This window comes from Salarias fasciatus, chromosome 16 (genome assembly GCF_902148845.1).
Source record: "Salarias fasciatus chromosome 16, fSalaFa1.1, whole genome shotgun sequence".
NCBI lineage: Eukaryota > Metazoa > Chordata > Actinopteri > Blenniiformes > Blenniidae > Salarias > Salarias fasciatus.
This window is the reverse complement of record NC_043760.1, coordinates 27,867,334-27,891,044: the sequence shown is the minus strand read 5'-3', so window position 1 is coordinate 27,891,044 and position 23,711 is coordinate 27,867,334. Positions and strand designations below refer to the sequence as shown.

General features: G+C 45.1%; 1 protein-coding gene across 4 annotated transcripts in view; it reads right to left on the bottom strand.

Annotated features, from left to right (window-relative positions):
- Window positions 1-23,711, bottom strand: part of myo16 (myosin XVI) — a 109,587-nt gene that overhangs the window by 5,647 nt on the left and 80,229 nt on the right. For 3 of the 4 annotated variants that reach the window (XM_030111287.1, XM_030111288.1, XM_030111286.1), the window contains exons 25-34: window positions 22,921-23,117; window positions 21,824-21,904; window positions 19,032-19,237; window positions 12,952-13,054; window positions 12,165-12,261; window positions 11,797-12,070; window positions 10,098-10,480; window positions 8,724-9,977; window positions 5,812-5,964; window positions 4,262-4,347 (exon numbers count right to left, since the gene is read on the bottom strand). In XM_030111287.1, coding sequence (XP_029967147.1) covers window positions 4,262-4,347; window positions 5,812-5,964; window positions 8,724-9,977; window positions 10,098-10,480; window positions 11,797-12,070; window positions 12,165-12,261; window positions 12,952-13,054; window positions 19,032-19,237; window positions 21,824-21,904; window positions 22,921-23,117 — 2,834 coding nt within the window. Of the gene's footprint in view, window positions 1-2,507; window positions 2,618-4,261; window positions 4,348-5,811; window positions 5,965-8,723; window positions 9,978-10,097; window positions 10,481-11,796; window positions 12,071-12,164; window positions 12,262-12,951; window positions 13,055-19,031; window positions 19,238-21,823; window positions 21,905-22,920; window positions 23,118-23,711 lie in introns of all 4 variants that reach the window. The other variant, XR_003933158.1, reaches the window with a different exon arrangement.

Below are 23,711 nucleotides of genomic sequence, written 5' to 3'. Positions count from 1 at the left end.
ACAAATATCTAAACCAACATGCAAACCGGCAGTGTGATGGGAACTGTGGGACAATGTCCAATGACAAATACACACTTCTCACAGCTAATGTGTCTACATGAACACACACACTGCAAGCTAAGGCGGCACATTCTGCCTTGCATCATTTGCAAAAACTTTGGCGCAGAGAGAGGGAAAAAAAAACACTATTTTTGTGGGGCAGATTGCAGATCAATCCTGATATCTGTGGTTTTTCCTGGGTTCTGCTTGTCCATGTGCCGAAGCGTCCTTTGGGCAAGACGCTGAAAACAAAGTTAGTCCTGATTGGGGTCGAGCGCCTTCCACGGCTTCTCTTTCTCCACTGGCGCTCCGGAGCGTGCATGCATGTGTTATGAATGTGCCTGGCAGTATAAAGCACTGTGAGACCACTTAGCAGCATATAAATGAAATCCATTTCTACAAATCCCCCCTTTTTTTCCCCCCAGACTGGAGGATGAGAACAGAGCGTGCAATAAGTAGAGAAATGGAGAAATGGCAAAAAGGCAGAGACATTCGTGGTCTCCGATGACCTATGTGTGAGCTCTTTCCTGGAAAATGTCTCTGGAAAGGTTCAGAGGATTCATGCCGACACTGTGAGTGATTCTGCGTCCAAGTTGTGAAAGCGCAACATGTTTTTGAGTTTTGAACCTATGAGGACTCCCATTCATCTTAACACATTGTCTGGAGAAACAAACAAAAAAATAAATCTTTCTTGCGTTTACTCATTTTGAAGCTGGTTCTCAGTCTAGACTGCTGTTGTCTTCTCACAACGGGGATCAAAACAAGCTACTCCATTCATTCTTAAATCAGCCCACCTCCCTCCTATGTTCCCTCATTCTTTCATTTTCATTTATCCCATTAGTTCTGCAAATCCACCATAAACACAGTCTGGAATGCAGCTAATTGAAAGGCATTCTGGGTCACCTAAATATTCCCATCTCCTGAATGAACCCATGGAAGTGAACTTGTGTCACGCGTCGAGTCGTTGAGAGAAACCCGTGTCTCGGTCCGTGTTTCTTTTGGTCACAACTTACACACATAAGAGGAAGCTGTGTATCTACCACAGTGATAAAATCAGACGCGTCGGGACGACGGCGACGGGAAGAAAACAAGTTTCAAAAGAATTTGCAGAAAAGAAATTCAACAGATAGACTCAGGAACATAAAATTCTTGGAGATGAATCAACAACAGGAGAAAACTGCAGCTCGAGTTGCAGTGCTCATTTAGAGGAAAATACGCGCCAATAAATTCATTTCTATTTGGCCCGTGCTCAAGCATATGCTAAACCAAGGACACTTGTAATTACCAAGTGAGGCTTTTGTACTCATACATGTATTTAAAGTGAATCCACGAGCTGCAGTTTCTTGATACAAATTAAATATGAGGAAAAGGGAGGTGAAGCAGTGGAGTGACTGATTTGAGGATTTGAATGTAAACAAAAACAACAGGCGAACTACCAAGAGCATGTTGAGCTAAAGCAGTGGTTTTCAAGAGCAAAGTCATTCAAACAATCCATAACAACATTTGGTAACACTTTGAATGAACTTCTAATGTATAATGCATTATGAGGGCATCGCTATACCGTTATAATGCATCAATAATGCAGTCATAACTATCCATGACCGCGGATTATAAGCTTCATAAAGGATGATAGGTGGTGGATTAAAGTGTTAAGATCTCATGTTGTTTCATGAGTCAGTGGCAAAGTGAGAACAGTTCTACATGAAGGAATCTGAAGTCCTGGGTTAGATATCATGTTGTAAACAATAACTTCCAACACAAAGTAAATTAATGTTAGGAATCAGTAAAGGAATTATCCCATATTAACCTTAATAATGTGTTAAATTACTGACTTCATTAGTTTAAAGAACTTGCAGAATAACATTGAATAAACATGCTTAACTTTATAGACTTCGAGTGAAGTGACAGTTATTTCAAGTTATGAAATAATATATGATGCTTTGATACAGTTATGAGGCATTATGAAGTGTATACAACTGCTATAAGCAATATCAGAAGATTCCTCCACTTCGCTGTCACTTTGCTGCAGCAGTTATGAAACATTATCAGTGAGTAGCGCTACAACAAAACCGAAAATCCTTTATGAACCTTGTCATAAGTTGTCAAGTACAGCTTCACAGATGTTTTATAATGTCTTATGAACGTTCTCATAACCCATTATACAACAGGCCTTCATAGAAAGTATCACCAAACACTGTTCAGCTGTGACCTGCAGTGAACTTCACATCTGCACAAACTCTGATCTCCACCAAGGATCAAGCCAAAGCTTCGTAAAGCCTTCCTACAGGATGTTTGTCTTTCATATCCCAGGAAGGCACGTTCTGGATAGTTTTAATTTAGACTCCTGCAAAACTTATGAAGCCAATTTTGGACAAAATGAGAATAATTAGTGTCACGATTACACACTGAGTCTATGAAAAACACTGCTATCAAAGGGTGGAGAGCGGCGCCACAGGACATACACTCACCACAGCCCTACATGTGGACGGGGCTTCCAGTGAGCCCCCCCCCCACTGCCCCCCTCTCTGTTTTAGAGGGCAGCCCCCGCACCGAAGGGAGAAAAGTTGAGATGACCCCTCTGGAAAATAAAGTAGGGAGTGAGAGCTCGTTCGAGTCAAAGAGAGAGGAGAGACAGAAACAGAGCTATTTGGGTCGAAAGTGGACGCTCGCACTCGCAGCTGGAATGTGTTTCAGCCTGGAAGAAAGGGGTCTGCCGGCAAACTATTCTATTCTACATACACAAAGAAGCATCAGAAAGATGCACGAGGGGAACGCAGCCCAGCTGCGACTGCAGAGATACGACTTTTCAGCGCGCCGAGAATGGTGAAGTGGGTACACAGTGTGCCTCCGCATCTCGAGTGGAGTCGTCTTATCAACAGTGTGCCCTGAGCTGCTCTGAAAGTGGGACACTCTGTCCTCCGCTCAGGCTTCTGCTTCATGCACCACTGACAGTGACACTCAGTCACTCACTACTGCAATCTGTGATGAATCTCAATTAGTTTCCATCTGATGAATCTTTGTTTAGAATCTTGACCGAAGAAGGAGACGAGGCTCAAATGAATACTCAGAGGAGACCCTGATTCAGCCTTTGGCTTTCAGATGAAAATGGAGCGCTGCAAAATAGTTATAATATCTCTAAAACAATCATTTCACTGTGGCTGTCCACCTGAAGAAATTCATCATGTTAACATTGATGTTCATGTGTTAGACCAAATGTTATTGACATATTTTTCAAAGCTTCTAAAGGTAGTGTCCAAATCCATCAAATGAGTAGGAATCCACATTTTATTAATATATTAGTTTCAATTGAAGGGAAACTGCTCCAGGAGCAGCTGATCAGCTGCTCCTGGAGGGACCGAGCTCCAAACAGAAGCTCAGAGGGGACGGAGCTTTTTCTGCATATCAGACAGGCCTCCTCGCTGTCCTTTTATAAAAGTAATCTTAAAACCCATTTTTACTCCTCATTTTTAACTGAGCCTGAGACTCTGCTCCTGTTTAGATAAATATTTTTCATTGTATATTATCTTGTACTTTTTTTTTTTTAATGTACAGCACTTAAGTTCAGCTGTAGTTGTTTTTAAAGCGCAACATAAATGAATTTGAGTTAATTTATTCCAGACAGTGGCTGTGCTTCAGGTGATAACAGTCAGGTTCTGTTCAGCTGGGCTGATCGTGGATTTGATCTTCCTGTTAAACCCCCAGATTTTAAAATTCTCCAAATTTTTTTTATTGTAAATGAACAAGAATTTTTCTAATTGTTGCACAATTCACTAACATGTTCGTTACATTCCAGGTTTAATCAGGCTCCTTCACTTAAGCTGGATCTCCCAGGTCATTACAGCTTTACCAGTCCAAGGCAACAAAGCTGTGTGTGTGTCTGTGCATGCAAACATATGTGTGAAGTGCAAGCAGGACAACAAATTCAATCCTGTAACCTTAAACCAGTCTGCAGAGCCAGAAAAAGCTCATGTGTCATGAGTGATACATGTTGTCTGAAGGGGGGGGGGGGGGGGGGGGGGGGGCACTTTCCCATCAATTTAAACAGTCAACAAATCCACAACCGTCGTATTGACGCGCTGTAACTGTGTCAGGCTGTTTGTGGGCAAACAGGAGTGTCTGGGTGACAGATATAACACGCAGAAGGAAACTTGCGATACAAGGAAAACAGCAGTCACTACTATCAGAACATTAATAAACACTGTGCTGTCAGTGGTGTGTTTACCTGTGTATGGTGGCTGTCCATGTGTCTGTGCAGCGAGGCGGTGCTGGACGAGTTTGACTTGCTGTGACTCTCATCCTCCAGCGACCCTGAACACACACATCGAGAAAAACACATTACAAACCACACAGGAGGGGCTGGAAGTTTTCAAATACACACACACACACACACACACACACACACACAGACGCAAACTCATTTTTTAAACATGAATAATCAACTCGAAAAGAAACAATTGTATTTACGCAAAACAAAATGTGAATGTGTGATTGTTAATCTCTTGTATTCATTTTAGGAATATTGTAATTATTTTCTGGGTGCAGCTTTATGAGGCCTGTAGTTTTCAATTCATATTCCCCAAGTTGTTTGACTATGTAATGAAATTTCCATTTCATTCTTCGTAACTCCATTTCCACTTGCCGAAGTTATCTGCTTTCACCAAAGCTTTCCACGGTAGAGATAATCTGCTGCTTTATTGCGGGATGTAAAGCGGTAAATGCAGAGCATGCAGTCTCATCTGGCTTGGTAGATTAATTACCTGCACAGGTATAAACAATCAAACTATATTAAAAATTCACAGTGACCAATCGTCTAAAGTTCAGGAAATTATTGAAGTACAACAACACAGAGAAAATTAAAGTCATATTAAACGTTACAGTCTGCTGCAGCAGCTTTGCACATCTTTGGCTGGATGGTGGTTGAGACGAACTTCTAAATAGAAACCAATAGAGAGCGAAAAATTGCTGACAGGCGAGATCGAAGGAAATCGAATAACAGTGAGTTGTTTAAACAGACCCACGAAATGCTGTGGAACAGATAAAAACACGCTGAAGACTGTTTACTATAAAGCTAAAGATCAAAAACAGAAGAGTGTTTTCAACCCCTCAACTATTCAGTTTTTTCATCTCATGGATGAAGTAACAGGAGAACAGCCACCGGCCATGGAGAAGCGGACTGAACATGGACTGCCTTACTTAGCATTCATGTACTCAGATCAAATCAGATTCATTTAACCTGAATGATTTCAATCGGATTGAGGAAAACATGTAAACAGCGCCACAGAGAGTTGGTCTGAGACGGAACTGCTTCTAAGGTTTTCTTTTATTTAGATCTTAAAGGCATGTATCTGATGTTTTTGGGGGCTGAGCTGCAGGTGAAATAGTTTTCATCACTATGTGGGGAAGCTCAACCCCCCGAACCCCAGCACGGTAAACATTATTTTGCAGCAGGGAGGGCGTGTCGACCACAGGGAGGGTCCTTCCCTCCCATCCTCCCAGAAAATTGCGCTGTGGAGACATCCATCACTTTGCTCATTTAGATGCACAACACTCCAACATGGTGTGTGCATAAAGGTGTTGTGGCAGGTAGGAAACAAAAGAGTTAATATACTGCGTTGTATATTTCACTAAACTCTGCAATAATGTAAAAAGTGGAAGTGAAAGTTGCCGAGTGACATCTGAAAGGTTGTTACACAATCAGCTCTACAAACCCAAGACTTCTATGACCCAGTTCAGTCCAGTAAATCGAAGAAATACTCAAGAGTGGACTAATACCATTGGGAATCTGGTTTCCATTCTCCACAGGGGCGGGGTTTGAGGAGTGGGAAGAGTGGTTGTTGGCGTTCTTGTCTTGAAGCTGCAGAGACGGTGATGTGGGGGCCGAGCCGCAGTCTTCCCTCCCCGGGAGATTGATGTTAGAATTGAATCCTGGTTGAAAAAAAAAAAACAAGGGGGAACACACTATATATCAGCATGTGTCACATAAATTAACAACTATTTACATTCCATCATGCCCAATGTCAGCAGAGCACACACTTCCACAGGGTTGGGGATAGCTCACACACCCCTGCAACGAGTCTATAATCCATTAAAATGCATATTACAACTGTGTGATGGCCCAAAACAAGTGTTCATCTCCAAGATCTTTTAAATACCAGCGCAACCATATTTACCTACGATTATAAAAGTAATGAAAGAGCTGTGTTTGGCTGGAAGGTGATTTGACATGTCCAGTTTAGGCCCCAGGTGGGGCTGCCCCCCCCGCTCTGGAGCTCACACATGCTCGCTCGCTCGCTCTCTCTCTCCAAATGCGTGTGTGGCTGCGTGAATGGGAATTCATCAGCTGCTGTACCCGATCAGGAATGTGTTCCTGCTGCTTGCTCCAAGTCACAGGATGCCTAAAAATAAGCATAGTAAACTCCACTATGGCTCCCAGGGGATAGGTGTGTGTTTGAGAGAGACCAAAAAAAACAAAACAAAACAAAAAAACAGCGTTTGCTAAAGGTGAGTCATGGTGAGTGTTTGAACATGAATATTTGACATATTCATTTTTAGGATTTTTATATGTTGCAGCTGATGCATGAGGTGACTTTGGAGCCTGATTTCTTGAGGTCTGCCAAGACCACCTGCCTCCTTCCCCTGGCATTCCTGTGGCTTTCTCATTCCCTGAAGATGAGGGAGGTGAGGGGGAGGCGGGGGAGTCAGCTGTTCTTCACAGAGATGTCTGGGATGGCAGCTGTAACCCCTGTCCAGTTCCACAGCATCAGGTATCACATTCAGTCATTTAACAGCTGAGAGGGAACGGAAGTAGTCCGTCCTGTTAATCCCATCGGCATCCCGCTGCACTCGGATCTGAGAGAGCCGCCTTGCTTTGCCCACTCAAAATACCCCAGCGCCCGGTTCCCCTGTCAGACACAGTGTTTCCATGACGCCTGCACTTTCCTTGCACAGGTCCAGGTGCTGAAGAAGAGTCAAGAGCCCGGTTTCACGTGAGGTATATGCGTCAGCATGCATACTTGCGGTTGAACCATCTCTTATAAGGAGCTTGGCTTCCTGCCCTTTGAACTCGCTTCAGTTATAGAAGCATGACACAACAGTTTCTGAATCGACACGAGTCGCTCCATAATAAGCCTCGGGCATAATGACTGATTAGTAACACATAGTACTACCACTTAATCTTAATTTTCTAACTTGTTTCTTAGATAATTGTCCAGGATGTCCTGTTTACTGCTGCTGGGCAGTCACAATCCCCTCAGCAGAACATGAGTGAGCTATTAAATATTTGATACCCATCCTCTTCTTGTTCTACTCCTCATGCATAATTAACGCAGCCACAACTAATACACTTCGAGGAAACAGAGACTCTGATGAAAACACAGTGGGATAACACGCTCTCTGATCGGCCTCTTTATTTCTGATGTTTCCATTTTGATGGAAAAAAAAATTTGCTTTCATGAGAGCACCACAAAGCAATCGCTTTCTTGGTTTGGAACCTTTGACCCGAGAGCCCGCCTACTTCATTGACTACATGTGACTAATATGTTTGTCCTGCTTTTGCAAAGGTCAGTCTTTGCATCAGTGTCACAGAGTGTGTGTGTGCTCTGCATGCACTGCCCTGAGTTGAAGCATGCGAGAACACAGCCACGTCTTCTCAGAGCGATGCTAAGTGGGGTATGGAAGTTAGCTCATTAGCTACCATGCTAGGAGGCACCTGCAGCTGCCAGAGGGCGCCGTAATGAATGGACGTCCTCATATAGGCCAAAGAGGACGGCTGAGAGCAACACCGGAATCAATGCAAGGGGAAGTCCAGTGGAGCTTAAAACCTTAAAATCACTCAAATACAGAACATGCGTCTCAGAGCTTCACCCACACACAGACAAAGGCTGTTATTTACCCATGATAAGCTCCTGTCACACAAACAGTAATGGCCATGTGCCCTATAGGTTTCTTTGACTGACAGGGCTGAGACTTTGATCATAAACTCATTATTGCAGGTAGAACATATCATGGACACGTGCTGCTCCATGAATACACAAAGAACAAAAATACACTTGTAGTCAGTTCAGCTGGATGGCACCCTATTCAGAAAAGGACGCAGCACAATCCCTGCACTCATTTCTTTCTGTGTGGTGACTCTTACTCCATGTGTGGACACTGAATAGAGAACTAAAACAAGCCCATTTTAATATGTAGTAAATTAATGTTTACTTGTGTTTTACGTGTGACCACTTCAGTAGACTCGATGTGCTTTACATGAAGTGACACATTTAACTATTCCCTCTGACAATCACACACACATTCACACACCAGTGGTGGCAGTAACGACACTGGGGGAATAGTGTGGCTTAGTGTCTTTTTTTAATTTGTAATGTTTAAAAACTGTAATTTTAACTCTGTTTTATATGATCACGAAGGTAATTCCTATATTCTTTTATTTGAATCATAATTTAAAATAATAATTCAATTGAACTCAGGACTGTGAACCCAGAAGAGATTTACAAATAAAATGCTTAAAGACTTTTTTTTATATGCTTTTATCAAACTGAGTCTGTTTTTCAAAATACTGTTTATGTTCCTATGTGATAACTGAAACTAGCTTGCCTTGCTTTGCCTTACACTGCAGCCGTGCTGAATGTGATCCTGAGTGTGTGAGACTGTGAAGGTGTGTGTGAGCGTCACTGACAGACCTCCGTCTCTCGTCTTGCGTCCAGATGCGGACTTCCTCAGCAGGCTGCGTCCGGAGCTGAACAGGGTGTTGAGCTCGTCCAGCGGACTGGTCAGCGGCCTGCCGTTGGCCGGGTTAAAGAGCAAGGGGGAGGAGGAGCAGGAGTGGGCTCTCCGCGGCTCGGGACGGGACATCTTGACAGGAGAGTAGGGAGGCGGCTTGCCCAGCGGTTCCCCTCCGGCCCTCTGGGAGGCTGCTTTGGGGGAATCTGAGCTGCCAGTGACAGATGCTGCCCGGGTGAGAGCCAGGAAGCTGGCCTCAGGTGGGAAGGGAAAGTGTGAAGGTGGCCTGTAGGGAGGGGGCGGCGCGCTGGGGGGAGGAGGCGGCGGCGGAGGGGTGAGTGGCGGTGTCGACTTTTTCTCGGGCATGAGGACGGTGAGGCTGGGGGACGAGTCGGCTCTCTGGCGGGCGTACTGTGGGGACAGGGGGCTGTCGGGCCCAGCGGCGTAGTTCAGGTTCGTCTCGAACACCGGCAGCTTCTTCACCTCCAGCGGGGTGAGGGGCGACTCATCCGAGGCGGGGGAACAGGTGACCGGAGAGGGGGGAAACACCAAGAGAGGCGGGCGGTGGGGGAGCAGGTTGGGGAAGGGGGCAGGGATGTCGCAGCCGCCATCTTTGCCGTGCTGAGCTTTGGGAGCTGCGCTGCCGGACGAGCTCTGGGAGTGAGCCACATCCATGGCGGCGGTCATTCCCAGTGCTGTCCGCTTCGCCTCCAGACTCTGAGGAGGAGACGTCCCGAGGCCCACCAGTCCCAAGCCTAATGCCTCCAGTTTGGCTGCTTTCGTGACCACAGCAGCAGGAGTTCCGCCGTCTTCCGGAGGGAAATACTTCATTTCCTCATAAACCGCCTCTGAATCCGCTAGCTCGGGGCTGTTGGGCGGCTCCTGGAGGCTCCGGGCTCGTGGCTGCGACCCCAACATCTCTATGTACACGTCCTCCTCATCGTGGCCTTTGTACAAAGACAGCGCCACCCCTTGTGGAGCATCTAAAGAGGCAGCTCTTTGCATTGTGCCTCCAAATCCTCCATATCTGCCGCCGCGGGAAAGCAAGGCCAGTTTTACATCAGCGGGGCGCAGCTGGTGGAGATGAGGCGCCACGGCGTTGATCTCCTCATAGGAGCCCGACAGCTTCGTGTTGGGACTGCGTTTCGGTTTGGGGGGTGGCACCTTCCTCATCGTTGTGTAGTCGTCGCTATGTGGACGTGGCTTGGATGAAGCTGAGGACATAAATAAATAAATAAATAATAGCAGACCTAGAATGTCAAACCAATGTTCAAAAGCAATGAGGCGCCAGAGAAACGCCATCTGTCACATGTGCTGCAGACCAGTAGAAGTACCTGCAGGGTCTGTGGGGGACAGTTGGGATTTAGGGGGGCTTCCAGCTGGTGAACCGTAGCCCTCTGGAGTGGAGCACTCTTTGGCAGACATTGTCAACCCGGCACTAACCGCTTCATAAGATGCACTCAAGCGGGTGTTGGGGTCCCTTTTCGGTTTGGGAGGGGGCTGCTTTCGAGGGGAGGAAAGACCTCCCCCGCCTGCCACGTCCTCGTTGGCGTGGCCGACCTGCTGCAAAGATGACTTGATAGGTGGACTGGCAGAGGACAGGGACATGCTCTCCATGGCGAGGGGGATGGGGACCGAGCTGGAGCGAAAGTGGCGAATCACTCGGCTCCCCCCGTTGACGGGGCCCTCGTGTGCCTTGCCACTTTTCTCCATCACCCTAAAGATTCGAACAGAAGAGAGAAAGAAAAAAGATTTTGCTGTGTCAAGATCTATATTTTCTTAAATCAGACATTTTTTCGCATGTGATTGGCTGGATTCAGTTAATTACCAAACTGTCGCTCTGAACAGCACAGGAAACAGCGCAGTACCATGAAACCAACCAAAGAGATTATGCATTAAATATAATCTCCTTGCTGTAATTTGATAACATCCGGTTTGGTATTTCCTCAGCTAATCTGGAAGAGCCATCTGCTCGTCCCCCATCGCAGGCGGGGGGTGGAGGGGTTCAGGGAGCGATCAGGGAGGGCTATTTCAAAAGACCTGCAGAGACATTAGGAGGTGCGTTTGGGCGAATGTGTATATGTAAGAGCCTTTTAATCCCCCCTGCATGTACAAAAAGCATGACTCCTCTCTCTGCCTGCATCCTGACAGCCCGTCTCTTGTTAGACACCCCCCTGAGCTCCGGTCTCATGTTCCAGCAGCAGATGTTACATGTACAAGGACACATAGAGGAGACCGGCACTAGAAGTGCGTATGCTTCTTGTGTTGCCTTTGCAGTTGGTGCCTTGCACTCTACTGACACAACTTTCATTCAGGAGCTAGTTTTTAAACCAAAGTCCCTGAATGCCTCACCGAGAGGATGGCGGCGAAGTCTCGACTTCAGTGAACACGTCAGCGATTAATAACTAATAGCTGGTGACACCATAACGGCTTCTTTGGCAGGGAATAAGATAATATTTAAAAGACAATCACATTTATTACACAGTATATTATAGGAACCCCTCCAAGGAGAAAAAACATTCCCAGAGCTCAGAGCATATTTAGAAGTGTATTAGTGCCAAAATGCTTACTCCGCATTTCAGGTGTTACCATAAGTAGGGTGACCTTTCTCAGTGAAGGTCATTCATGTCGCATCAGAACTAAAGAGCTTCTCATTATCATATAACACAGACCTCCAGGCTGTTTTCATTCATTTACATGCTTAATAAGGCTAAATTATACTGAGGTAAAATATAGCATATAACAGTATTCCTGATGTTCAACACATAAATACTGTATGTATTTGTGAATGTCTGTATCTGTGTATGTATCACAGGTAGGCAGGTATTTAAAATCATCAATACATTTCTGGGTTTTTTTTTTTTTTGACTGTGAAATAGTAGGTTATCTCAATATATGTTCATTATGAATATTGATTCAAATATTCAATAAATTCAAAACATTCCAATCATTTTTTAGACGTTTTTTTCTTGCATACGTTGCCGTCAGAGTGGACGTGGGGTGTGGGAGTTGCAGAGAGGTCTGGTGGTTTACCTCCTCACAGGCTGATCCTCCTCCTTGCCCACTGGCTCAGGCCTTTCGCCGAGGGGCGGGCTGCTGCAGAGGGTGTTCAGCAGACCACTGCCATGGCTGCGCAGACGGTCACTCTCTCGTGCAATGTCAGATGCATTTTGGATGACCAGCTGGTCGTAGGTTCGCAGTCCCATGTCTTCCGCTCCCTGCAGGAAACGCTGCACACGGCCCTCCTCCTTCTGTAGCAGCAACAGCCTGTGATGGACCCGCTGCCTGGCCAGCCAGCCTCGAACCACTGAGACACCAGGAGCAAATAAAAACATCAGAAGTGTCACACAGAAACTGGCAAATCCTGAGAAAGCGCGCTGGTCTGTCTTTGGGGATATTACCTTTCTGACAGGTGATGATCTTCTTATGAAACTGGTAGCAGCGGTCGTTGAGCTGGTCTGCTTGCCAATATCTCAGAAACACTTTAGTGCTGCCCATCTAAACACAAAGTGGAGCAAGTCACGTGACCAACTTCATATGCCGGGTTATTTTCTGCCCTGCTATTATAATTAGCTTCCAGGGGTATCCAGCACACCCTCAGAGGCAGTTTTCTGTGAGAAATCTCAGAGTGGTGTGGCTGGCTGAGCGACGGCAGAGCAGTGATGTAGCAGTGATTTATGATAATAGGTGGGTGTGGAGTGTGGACAGCCTGAGGACTTGCATGTTGACAATGCACTCACTTCCTGGGCTTTAGGGGGCATTCGGACAACGACAGGGGTCACTCTCAAACAGGTGCGCGGGGGCCTCGATTGTGACATACTTCCACAGATAGCACAATTCATTCCAGCACAGGCTACTTGTAGGAGTGGTGTGTGTAAATCAGGGCTGCGTGAAAAGAGTCTGCGGGGCACTGTGGAGGAGTGCGTATGCGCGTGTGACCCACGGGGTCACACACTCAGACACAACAGCAGTCTGGCAGACAGGATGGAGGAGGAGGGGGCGGAGGGGGTCAATGCTGCTGCGGGTGTGTGTGTGTGCGCGGAATTATGATGAGGCAGGACAGCTGGAACGAGTTGTTAAGATTCCATGGGATCCTTCAAACAAAGGGTCAGGGATTAAGTCATTCGGCAGATCCTTTGTTATTGGCGGAGACAGAAAAAGACTCCGAACATGGACCCGGACACCCACCTGCCATCCCTGCAGCTTGGACTGCTGCAGCACACAGCGACATCTCTCTTCCGGCGACAGCTTTTTCTTGTCTCCCAGAGTCGGGACGACGAGGTCTTTATACCTGGAAACCACCGAGCAGCAGAAGAGAAAGTATTAAAGACTCAGAAGCTGAGATTTTTTTTTTTTTTTTTTGAGGAGACATGCTGACTGCCTGTTTTGGAAACAATGGGTTTAAAGGTCAGCGGGGTCATTCGGCAGGCCGGCCTGACAGCATCTGTTCCTATTGGTGTTGTCCCGGGTAACCGTTGCTAAGAGAGGTCAGCTGGACTGAGTCAGTGGTTTGTTTGTTCCTGGGATGGTTGCAGAGGAACAGACCACGAGCCGAGCTGATGATAACTGAACCTGCAAATAAAAAAAGCCCCACAAACACTTTGCTCCTTTGATTATCTTATTCCGGTCGAGGCAGACGAGCATAACCGAGGAGCAAAGAGTGAAGAGAAGCTGCCTTATGTCAGGAGACTCAAATGTCATGACCTTAAAATTTCAAAAAGAAGAAGAAAAAAGTGATTCAAAAGAACACAAAACATTCTCTCATTCAGAAAAGTAGAACATTTCAAAAGACCTTTAAAACCACTTGTTCTTGCTTCAGGGAAGCTCAGCAGACACCCACCATCTGCTTTTAAATAAATCACTTTTTTTTGGAAGAAAAATGTTGAAACAATCTTCTCAATGAAACAAAATTCTTCATTATGTGCTTCGTAACAAAGGTGGGTGTGTTACAAGTCACAAACTAATGATCATCTTGAGATTCATCTAATTGATGAAAATTAAAGAAAAATAAATGAACAGTTTTTCTTGCATTAGCAAGAAATATGACGTACGAAGCATGCAATTCCACTCCAAACATCACATTACACCAGATTACATGACAACCTTTAATCTGCTTAAGGAAAAAGTAGAAGCCTTCTTAAGACACGTTTTTCTTAGACCGAAACACCAGAGAAAACAAATGTCATCAGTACGACACAAAGCTTTGAAGAGCTATAGAATTCTGGATTAAAGAAAATGTTCATTTACACAATCTGGGCGCCAAATATAGAATCTTTCAGTCTCTTTCCAGGAGATTTCATGCTTTTTGCAGCCACGCGATGTGTTCTGAAGGTTAAACGATGATTCATTCACATGAAATGTTAAAAAAAATTGATTCAACAAAATTACAAACCTGCGGAAACATTTGCCTTTGAATATGAGTTTAGTTTATAAGAAAATCCTCCTGGTTTGAACTTTTTTTTTTTCATTTCCTGTTCTTTGGCAAGGACATTTTAATAATGAATCAGTCAATGTAGCATTAGGTTTTTAATAATCATAAACGTGCAGTGAGACCTATAAGATTGTAGGATTAATGGCTAATGTACAGTATTGAAGTTATGACTTCATAATTTGTCATTTCATTGCCTGAAAAAAACGTCGCATATATAAAATACAGCAAGGGGAAACTTTAATGAGGCCTCTGAAAGCAATAGCTGTCACTGCTGGCATAAAGGTGAGTTTGACACCTTGTTTTAAATAAGGTCAAATTTTTATGATCTATCAGAGAAAAATATGTTGAAAATGTTAATATAGAAGCGATGCTGGAAGTTACACACAACGCTCAGCAATTAGGACATTTTCCAAATTAAGCCAGAACATTGTTTACAAGCTGGTGACGGCATCTTCTCGGTAAACAGTGGGTTACTTTCCTCTTCAGTAAAGGCGAGTGCCGGCCGCGCTGTCACACAACTACTGAGGCAAGTATAACAAGCAGATGGCTGGAAACATAAACCACTTGTGTTGTCAATAGTGAGTGAGTGAGTGCACGTGAATATAGGATGTGTTTGATTTGCAGAAGTGAGGTCCGCCTGAACTCTCGCTCACCCTCTCTCTGTATGGTAATACGGGGGCTGCAGACAGCCCGTGCTGTCCCCCCGGCCCCATAAAACACAAAGGAACTCTGTAAACCCGTGACCTCTCATATGAGGATATGAAAACTATCGATGGTCTCTGCTTTTACAAGACCCGAGGGGGCTTCATGTGGAGTCAAACACATGAAATAACCCCTTTGATAAGAGTTTAAATGGATGGCTATATTGCGCTATCATAGCTTATTGTGACCAAAGGACTCCTGACCACCGCTGTGACCGGCCGCCACCACCGTGGTAATGGCACTGCGTCTGGAAAAAATCCCCAAAAGAAAAAAAACCCTGTTCCTCTCTAAAGTAGCCTCTATCATCTGCTAAACGAAGGTTTATCGCATCAAGTCGCTGATGGTTTACTGTAGTAGTCAGACCAGATGACATACAAGCTTCTGTGGGTTATTTAATAACTTAGAACAGTGTTTGTTTATCCTCTAATCGAAGGTCATGATGACCCACATGAATACAGTCACATAAAACTATCATCTGTTTGCTTATGGAGTGTTGTGGTGACCTGCACTGTAAATAATGGCGTATCTTTCGATTCCTCGCAGTGGGAGCTCAGGACAACGGACAGAGACACACGTGGACGGCTGGGATGAAAGAATCAAGGGTTCAAGTGGTCGCGTTTGACCTCACACACGGGCGGAAAATAAAACCCAGCAACTAAACACATAGTATATCATAAAAGACAAATAAAAGCAACAGTGAAATAGATTTCCTCGTAAATCACTCTCTTTACCAGGACACTAATGCAATTCGCTTCCAGCAGCCACTATGAGTTTGTGAAGAGGCCTGTGCGCTGGCCCAGTGTGCACCAGTGTTTTCGTGTATGAATCCCACTGCGTTGATTATCACAAGGAACACAGCTCCATCAGGATGAACGGCTGATTTATTTCCCTGTCAGTTTGATTAGTAGAGCACCGGGCCCCGTTCCGAATGAACGGAAAACAGAAATAAAATGAAATAAATATCAAAAAAAAGAGAGCAATCTAAATCAGTGCGTGCACGCGAGAGGAGGAATGGGCAAAGACAAAAGAAGACTGTAAAGAAAACAAGACAAAGGGAAATATTGTAATTATGCAGAATGAAAAGGGAAGGAGCTGAGAGACGGCGGTTCAGAGGGAACAGTATGTGAGGAAGGAATTAGAGGTGGGAAGCAGCTCTGTGAAGACGGCAGTGTCGTCCACCCCCGCGCCGCGGCAGCTCGCTCTCCGACCGGAGCTATGTTCATTCACTGGAGCCGTCTGAATTGAACCGATGAGGGACGGAGTGAGATGAATGGCACTTTTTGCTGGGCTGACTGGTGTCTTTGTGCGTCGCTGCCTCCTAAATTATGCACGGCTTTGATGCATAAACAGCAGAACAGATACACATCAGATGAAGGCACGCGCAAACTGACAAACTGTAGGAAAAACCGAATGCAACACTCACACACACACACACACAAAACACCATAACTTAGGAGTAATGCATTACTGCACAGCAGAATGTGTTTTTCTTTTAAGAATAGAAGTTGATCCAGTTATCAAATGATCTCTTTTCTGCTCACTTTGACATTGGAAAAAACAAAACACTTGTGATAATCTCTGAGGAAAGCCACGCTACTTAGCTCACAGACTGGAAATAATATGACTTTAATTAAAACAAAAGCAGCTCCTAATTCCCCTTGTGTCATCTAAGTTGACCCGGCTGTTTGTACCCAAATATCATCGTATAAAAACTGGAGTTCTTGAATGCTGCTTGGTCACCTAAGCTGAGAAAGTGGTAAATGGATCGTGAAAGTATCAAGAGTTTCTTTCTTCTTCTACATATCTATTGTGGGTTGTGGAGCTTGCAGCAGCTTTGATTGGGCTAGGCTGTGTTATAGAGAGTAATGCAATTACTGCAATTATTAAAATGAGCTTACCGTTCATACTCAGCTCAATATCTTGTCTACCATTTCTCAGAAATGTTCAAAAGTTTTGAAAACATCGAGAATCGCCTGAGCTACAACCTGTAGGTTTCCTGCACAGCAGGCAGTTTTTCACCAGAGCAGAATCTCTGGAAGGTCAGATCTTCACACGAATGCAGAGCTGCAGAACTTGTCCACCTATTGTATCCTCCTTCTACACCTTCTCCACTCCGCAGCCTGCTGTAATGGAACAATACATCAAAAACACCCTCAAGAGCGGCCTGTATATATCCACCCTCTTCAACAGATGGTCCCGGATTCTTCCGTGTGTAAACGATCTTCGTCTACAACCTATACTGAATATAGTAGCATTAATGAAATCCTGCCCGATATCGGTTTCAGGTTTGAACATCTGCCTCTCTGCATTTATTATAATCAGTGGCTTCTAGAGGAAGAGGAGCGGAAGAAAATTCTCATTTTAGTTTTTAATCTGATAGCCGTACACACTATGTACATAATTAATCTCAATTTATCTTGATGTGACAGATTAATTAGTATCTTCAAAAATGCGCGGCGTGGCACGGTGGATCAGTGATTGGCACGCCACCTCACAGCGAGAACATCCAGGTTTGATTCCAACATTTCCATGTGCGCTTTCAACCTTCTCTCAGGCTCTCCCTCGCCCTGCAATCCACTGACCCTGGTTACAGTTTATTATCTGCTGAGGAAACACCACTAACACTGAGATTATCCTGCAAAACCCTGTAAACCCGCGACTATCTCGCAGACTCTCTTTCTTGACCGGCACGCCGACACGCGAGCGGCTGATAAATCACAAAACCCTCACCGTGAGTCTTTCAATTACAGCTGGAACAATGTGAGTCTGGGCTCTATAGAGAGATCGCTCTAAAACACAAAGGAGCTTGTGGAAGCTTATGGATGAACTCTCTTCGGCCATCTGACAGAGGTCCTCTAATTGTCCAGATCCAGTTCTCTATTGGGGCTGTTTCTGTCATCAAGGTTAAGCTGCCAGAGCTCATTTTTTTTTATGTGTATGTTTGAGTTGTAGACATAAACTGATATGATATGTTTTTGTGAATCACAGTTTTTTTGTTATCTTTATTAGGAATTCCTTTACTTGTTAGATGTTGCTTACTAATCCACCAAGAGATTAATGTCTGAGTAGAAATGCTGATTCTGAAGCAGAGCATTTGTTTTTCATTGTCTTTTTCAAACTCAAAGTATGATTCCTTGTTCTTTACTCGCTTTTCAAACTCCAGGCACTGTGTGTTTTGATGTGATGATGCCGACAATGTGTAGTGGAAACTTTTGGGAGGGTCATGTGACCAGCTTTGTCGTCTCTTATTATCAGGCAGGAATGTTCACATGTTAATCCCTTTATCCGCAAAAAGAGGGAGAGAAAGGCTGAGACAGACTGAAGATGGAAGCGAGAGAGAGACTCAGGGTTAAATCCTCCGCTGGTTCTCAGAATCAGACAAACGGGAACAAGGAGAGACAGACAAACAGGTAAGACAAATGGAGAAGAAGTGGTAAGTGGCAGAACCGCATCATTCTCTTTCCTTTTCATCAAAGGAAGGGAACCCCTGTGACAAATACAGAACAGAGGCCGGCGATATTGAGTCAAAGAGTGAATTATGTGGGGTGGAAATGCTCTGCCTCTTTGTCAGAGAGCCAGCAACATTGTAAAAGAATTAGGAAGGCAGGTGACGAGGAGTAATGATGTTTAAAATCCGAGTGCAGGACATTGTGACCTTACACACAAGTGATTGGTTAATGCCTGTGTGTCAGGCTGACATGAGAAATGTGATAGTGGCATGCATCAGCAGCAATGTTCTCCAATCATATTGGGGGGGGGAAAAAAAAAAGCCATTCAAGGTCAAATTGCACTCTGAGCATTAAAGGTTGCTGTGACTTTTCAATTCTAATGTGTCATAGCTTGTGAGCATGTGACTCTCCGCCCGTGCATTCGCTTGTAATTGTAGAAAGGGGACACGGCTCAGAAAGGTTGCTCTGACCTGCTGGACCCGTCACGCATACAGCGACGGGGGTCACGGTGACTTGTGGGAGAATGATGCATCTAAACAACCGACATTAGTGAAGCAGCCACAGGCAAAAGGCTACAGTTTCAAACCGATGAACCTAAAGAGAAGGCTCCAGGAGAGGAATGAAACAGCACGAAAACATCTCCAGGTTTTTCGACGGGTTCTGGACGCCTCGGCTCAGGCACTGACCTGCTGAGGAAGCCAGGAAAGGACAGGCGCACAGGGTATCCGTAGCGGATCATTCGCACCATCTCCAGCACGCCGATGTACTGCAACTGGGTGGACACATGGAGGCTGTCGAAACTGTCGGGCTGACCGCTGGAGTTGGGGCGCACACACTCGACAAAGTGCGGAGTGCTCGCTTGTAGTTTACTGATCATTTCTGAGAGTGAGTTCTGAAAGAAAAGGACAAGAAAACCGGTTAGAAACTGAGTTTTCCAACAGTCTTTATACCTAAAATGTACCAGTAACTGTTTAAACTGGCTGCTTCTGCAGGATGACTCATACACAGAGGAAAAAAAAAAGAAAAAAAACAGTCTTTTGACTTATTCCGAAGTTAAAAGTTGATAAGCGGAGCAGTGAGATTACGTTCAGTTTATGACAAAGTGGTCTGATTTTTGGATGCGCGTTCTGCCTCTGGAGGAAACAAAAACACAAAGAGCCCTTTGCTGAGCGTTGAATTCAAAGATGCATCCAAGGTCACACAGGCTCGTGCGTAAACACTTACATCTGTGTGTTGGCCACTCCCCCTTTACTAACGTCAGTCTCTGCACTTCACACCATTATGCTCAGTTGCTCAATGCTGCAGCCTTCGTCTTCCAAACGCCACCACTGGCGCTCGCACTGGCATCCTCCCTCCCCACAACATGCGCATGCACTCGGCACACAGCGGTTGTTGTTCATTGTTCATTCATTCATGTGGAGTGCTTCATGTTTGGCTTGGTACAGCATCATTCTTCAAACCCACTCTCTCCTTCCCTGCCATTCCCCGAGGGACTCGCAGACCACAAGTCCACAACTTCGATTGTGCAACACACTGGATTCATTCAGAGGAGAAGTGCCGCTTCTTTGAACCACATTTCAGCCTTCTTGCATCACAAGAAGTCACAGAACTGTTTTACTGTAATTGAAGATTAATGTTACTTTTTATAGTTACGAAACGCGGCGCTCTCGCCTGAAGACATATTGTTGTAAAGGCCATGACGATTGCATAAACCGGTGGTTCCAAACTGGGTTTCGGGTCCCTTTAAGGGGCCGCCAGAGCCATAGTGTGCTAGCTGTCGTCACGTTTTAATAACATATGATAAATCTCGTGCTTGACAGCAGCTGGAAGCATGAAAACAGGATTGTGGGCGGCCGTGGCCTCGAGGTTAAAGCAGTGAACTCGGAAGAGGAAGTCTGTAGGTTCAAACTCTCCACTTCCACAGCGGCTCTCTGAGCAAGGCCCTTGACCCCCAGCAGAATCTGCCCACTGAGGGGCGGGCTGAATACGCAGAAGAAATGTCTGTGTGACAAATACAGCATTGTTTCTGCACATCAGACACGTCTCACGATTAGGAAGCAACGTTTTGAAAATGGCTGCTGTTGTAACACAACCTCTCATATGTGCACACAGAGCATAGAACCTCATGAGTATTCAAGCTCATTCGAACAGTCTCTATTTGAAGTATTGGCTAATGTATTCACCCAGCGGATGAACTCGATGAACTCATGACTGCACTCGTATCAGGGGCGACACGTCATTCCACGACGTCTGAACAATCCAGCTGACCTGATTCAGTCTGAACTGAGATGAGGATCTGCATGTGATCCACATGACGGTGGAGTAAATGCACACTTTCTTTAAGTTATGAAGTGCAGACTAAACAGCACAAGCACTCTGAAATCCATCATTAATTCCTCTCATTCTAGTTTTAAAAAAAATTCCTAAATCTACCTCATGCATGCTGACAGGCAGCACAGTGAAATAGCGGCAAGCGCTCTGTGTTTCTGACTTTCTTCTGGAGTTTGTTGCTTGTGTGTGTGTGTGTGTGTGTGTGTGTGTGTTAAAGGGTTTCCTCAAAGTTGTGTGTTGAAGTATTCAGTGACTGCATTCTGCACATTATCAGTTAAAGATGTGATATGTGACACTGCTGTCAACTGCTGTGGTCACAATATGACTTCTTTGGGATTTGTAAATCCAAATAAACACATTTAATTCAGATGAAGCTCTACAGTTCCCAGTGTCAGGGTGTCAGAAGCTGAATAGTTGATGACTTGTTTTTCTTATCATTTCACTTTGTTTTATGCAATTATGTGCTTCTGGCCTGTTGCCGCCTGTATTGACGTGACATTGGAAGCAGGGCTCCGTGCCAATATGTTGACATGCAGTGCATGAACACACAGTATGTGCACACATCATTAACCACACTTCATATCACAATGCTGATAAATTTATCATATATTGTGCAACCTTAGTCTAATTTTCCATCAGGTGTGTGTGTGTGTGTGTGTGTGTGTGTGTGTGTGTGTGTGTGTGTGTGTGAGATTTCCCTCTTGTGGACACCTGTCCCTGGCTTTGGCCCACTGTCAGGTAGAAGACACTCTGGTTAACTCTGGATTAAACGTCATTAACTTTGACAAAGCAGGTTCCAAAGATGAATATATGCATAATTATTCATTTTGTGGCTGACTTTTTGTTGGTTTGTGATACATTTCCCTCGAAATCGTCCATCAACCTGTGTGTGTGACCTTAAAAAGAAAGTACACTGATTTCCCAGGAACCTGTGTAAAGCATGTCGAACTGCAGGCTCACTCTGAATAGATCCGCTTCAACATCTGGACACGATTTCAAGCCCGTTTTTACACGTGCAATCCTTCTAGACAGTGGCGAAGCTACGTTTATAAACTGCATTAAAAGAAAATGCACAAGATTTGCCACACGATAAGAACCTGCAGCAGAAAGATTTGAACATTTACAGAACGATGAAGATAATTCATACCCGCAGCTGAACGGCCACTGTGATTGGTCCACAACGCTCGAGTCGCTGCAGGAAGGAGCTCGAGCCTTTTTTCTTCAAGATCTGGTCAGACAATAACAGAGAGGTACGCCAAAGCATTTAAAAAAAAAAAAAAGAAGAAGAAAAGCTCATCAACATATCATCAACAAACCTGATTATACGGCTTAAAACATGCAATAATAAATAAGGAGGGTAAGTAGGGTGGTGAAATCACATTAACTGGCACCACTGGAGAATTCAGTCACAATTATAGTTTTTATATGCTTGAAAGTAAAACATACCCTTGGCACTTACTGTGAAAGAAGCATGTTTACAGTTTAAGAGCGTGCACGGCACATCGTTATTACCCAAGGTTACCGTATAAGGCTGCCGGGACAGATCAGTCAGGTGAAATGTACCTTATGTAAGTCTTTGGTCTACATAGCTAATGAGCCACAGAGACAGGAGACAGGACCTCCTGGAGGTTACACAACCAGCAAGCTTTTTTTACTCACATATGTTTACTACTGCGCTGTACTTGCCAAGACACCGAGGCGGATAAATAAGGGAGGGCAGGGACTGGACAGGGAGACGTCATTCGTGCAGAATATTGTTATCAGGTGTGCCATTTGTGTTTTAATGACAGCATGTAATGAGAAAAGTGCACAAGTACGTCCACACTCTCCCTTTATCTGCGTGAGTACGCATGCTTGTGGTGTATTTATCTCTCGCACGGATGTACAAACAAATCCAATTCCCAGAGGTTTATATATAGCAACATGGTGGGAAGTGGCTTAAATTAGACTACTGTTGTCCAAAAATACTATTCTTGGATGTTTATTGATCGCCACAGCAGTCACTGACCAACCAGAGGGGGAAAAAAAAACACTTTGTGAGCGGCTGTGTTCCCTCAAGTCATCCAATCCCATTATCCAGCTTGAAACAGCAGCATGAGAAGAGCGCTTTCGAAAAGATTGAAATCTACAAGGAAAATAATCAAAATACCGCAGAGAGCCGCAGTCTCGGCGTGTAAGTATGTGTTGCAGTTGGGCACGGCCACAAGTGCTTGGACTGACTCCACTATGAGCAATGCACTGTACCTTGGTTAGATCACGGTACCGCCGGGGTTGCTGGGGGACACAGCCGCTACTGAGGAGCGAGGCCGGCGGCATCCTGTGGAGCAACAGGGCGGCTTTCGGCCCCCTCAGCCCGACGCGGCCCTGGGCGGCTGGCACCAGAGAACCAGTCTGAGTCAGCTTGGACTGGAAGAGCTGCTGCAATAACACACTCTCACTGGCTGTTGGGCACAAAGCACACACACAGAGAGGGAAGAAAATAAGCGCAGAAGAAGCCACAGCATTGGTCGAGAAAGGGGGTGGAGGTGAATAATGGAGCGGTGTGATGAACAGAACGAGAGAGAGAAAAGGAGGAAAGATCAGAGGGAGTGGGAGGAAACGCAAAGTTAATCAGTGTGTAAACAGTCAGGCAACAAGAGGGGGCGGACCGTGTCACCCCACAACACGTGGAGTGATTCAAAACAAGGAGCCCATTCAGAAGGGGAAACGTGTGTGACCGTGAGTGTGGGGTTCCCGGTAAAGAGGCTGAGAAAGACAGAGAGAGGAAACAGAGAGAGAAAGTTTGGGAGCAGAATGACGACAGGTAGATGTGCCTACAACACAAAGGACAATAAACACGAGTCCTGAACTGATTGAGTGGAGTTAATCACTCCCAGTTCCGAGACAAATTGTCTTTTCATTGGAAGCAATCACGTCCCCCCCCACCTGAATGGGTTTCAGCGCTTCATATGTTTCGATTTCTAATTCATTATCCAGAACTCAATGAGGAGAAGTTCTGATTAACCCGGCGTACATGAAATTGATGGAGAATGTGT